A 2,565-nucleotide genomic window follows, 5' to 3' on the forward strand; every position below is an offset into this window, starting at 1 on the left:
TGCCAGTTAGAATTGACTGGATGGCAAAAGTTTTTTTTTTTTTTTTTTAAGAGAGTAGCTTCAATATGGGCTAGGGTGCAATTTGCCAAAATGATTAAAATTCAGCTCTCAAGCAAAATAAACAACTAAATATTTGGTCAACAGGTCTGGAAGGGAAATAGCAGAGAGGTCAGCAGTTTGATCTCTTAATCGGATGATTTCGCTGGCTCTAAATACAGTCGGCCTGCTATGCTCATTGCATCTTATTGTGACACAGGGCTTGTGGATGTCTTCCCAGAAACAGTGGCTCTATGAATCTTCCTTTTCCCATCAATATGAGTGAGATGGATGATACGCTCATAGAGTTCTACCAAAATAAAAGAAAAAAAGACAGACTAAATATGCCATCTTCGGATAAAAATAGAAAGTAGAAGAGAAACAGTAGCACTGACTGAAAAGTTTCTTTTGTCTGTATCAGAAGGCCCGAGGACGTCATGCTCATTTCCAACATCACATTCTTCATGCCCTCTGTGTTGACACTAGTAGGGATCCCAGGCCTAGAGTCTGTGCAGTGCTGGATTGGGATTCCATTCTGTACAATGTACCTCATTGCAATAATTGGAAACTCCTTGCTTGTGACTATCATAAAATCAGAACGCAGCCTCCATGAGCCCATGTACATTTTCCTAGGAATGCTAGGAGCCACAGATATTGCACTTGCTACCAGCGTTATGCCCAAGATGCTTGGAATCTTCTGGTTTCATGTGCCACATATCTCTTTTGATTCCTGCTTGCTTCAAATGTGGCTCATCCACACATTTCAGTGCATTGAGTCAGGCATCCTGCTGGCCATGGCCCTGGACCGTTATGTTGCCATCTGTTATCCACTGAGGCACGCCACCATCTTCACTCACCAGCTAGTCAAGCAAATAGGTACTGTGGTTACACTCAGGGCTGCCATTATTGTAGCCCCATGCCTAATACTGATAAAGTGCAGGCTTAAATTTTATCATACAACTGTCATCTCCCACTCCTACTGTGAGCATATGGCTATTGTGAAACTAGCTGCCGAAAATGTCCAGGTTAACAAGATCTATGGCTTGTTTGTGGCCTTCACAGTAGCAGGGTTTGACCTCATATTCATCACCTTGTCCTACATCCAGATATTTACCACAGTTTTCCATTTGCCCCAGAAGGAGGGAAGGTTGAAGACACTCAATACCTGCATTGCTCACATCTGTGTCTTCCTCCAGTTCTACCTCCTTGCCTTCTTCTCCTTCTTCACACATAGGTTTGGTTCTCATATCCCCCCTTATATCCATATCCTCTTTTCCAGCATTTATTTGTTGGTCCCTCCAGTTCTCAATCCACTGGTCTATGGTGTAAAGACTAAGCAGATCCGCCGACATGTGCTTAAAATGTTCAGTTCTTAAAATCTGTGCTAATCAATGCACTCATGTTTCTTTGTGCAACAATAATCATCTCACAAAGCAAAAGAAACTTAAACGTTATTTGAGATGCTTGAGTTTTCCCTTTAACTACTTCTTGAAATTTACCAGCATGAAAGGTGTTTTTCAGATCACTGTAGCCTATATCAGCTATCATTTGATAAGATTTGGGATCTTATCTGGGTAATGACAATGAGAAACATGGAAAGAGCAACGTAATGAATATATATATTTTTTCTGGCCTCCTTTAATTTTTAATTACCTGTTTAGTTTCCTCCTCCAAGAATCCTTCCTCAGTAGGATTCGTGAATTGTCTATCTTTACATCGAAATTAAATGCACCCAAGACTCCTTGCTATGGAGTGTCCAGATAGATACTCAATGGAAAAATGTCATTGACTCTCTTTATTTCTCAATTACTAGTATCTCAGTCATTAAAAAAAAAAAAAAGTACATTTAAGAATGTATTCTTATCCAAAAACCCTTATGAATCTGATGAGATAATAAAGTCTAATCGTTTCAATACATTTTCAGAGTCATTTAGGAAATTATAGCACAAAGTGTATGATAACTCAGTCGTTCCACCTTTCACATCAGTACTGTTTCCACTACCTCTAGCATTTAATTATATATTAATTCAACAAGTATTATCAAGTGCCTCCATTTTTATAAATATTATGCTAGAGATTAATGATACAGTGATAATTCAACACAATGTTTAAGCTCCATGATTATGTGGGTTTTAATTCCTTCAAGATAGAGAAAAAAGTGTACAGGCATTTGCAAAGAGATTGATGTAGTGGAATGTGAGAGCAGTCAGGATAGGTGTTTTTGTTTTATTTTTGTTTTTTCAATTAATCTGATTCTTGAAGAAAGAGAAATGATGAATGAGTAACCAAAGATTTTAGGAATCACCATGCTGAGGTAGATGATGGAGAACATACAAACTAGAGAATGTGAGTTAAGGGGATTCTACAGGGTTTTTGGGTTTTTTTTAATGTTTTTTTTTAACATAAGGTATAATTTGGGGATCAGACAGATATGACTATCAAGAATGGCCATGATCACTCTAAAAAGTCGTATAAACTTTATTCTGAAAGCTATGATGTATCATTGCAGGGTTTTTCTCTACTGAAAAG

The 2,565-nt window shown here is 38.0% G+C and overlaps 1 protein-coding gene across 1 annotated transcript; it reads left to right on the forward strand.

Annotated features, from left to right (window-relative positions):
* Positions 1-295: 295 nt before the first annotated feature.
* LOC100676179 (olfactory receptor 52A1-like) lies at positions 296-1,412 on the forward strand. Its single transcript, XM_003421487.3, has one exon. It carries the CDS (start codon positions 474-476, stop codon positions 1,410-1,412), a length of 939 nt encoding a protein of 312 aa, XP_003421535.2. The 5' UTR covers positions 296-473.
* Positions 1,413-2,565: the final 1,153 nt, after the last annotated feature.

Source organism: Loxodonta africana, chromosome 7 (genome assembly GCF_030014295.1).
Source record: "Loxodonta africana isolate mLoxAfr1 chromosome 7, mLoxAfr1.hap2, whole genome shotgun sequence".
Classification (NCBI taxonomy): domain Eukaryota; kingdom Metazoa; phylum Chordata; class Mammalia; order Proboscidea; family Elephantidae; genus Loxodonta; species Loxodonta africana.

Excerpts from the sequence above, each read along its gene's own strand:
- LOC100676179 (XM_003421487.3), top strand. The coding sequence starts at position 474 with ATGCTCATTTCCAACATCACATTCTTCATGCCCTCTGTGTTGACACTA.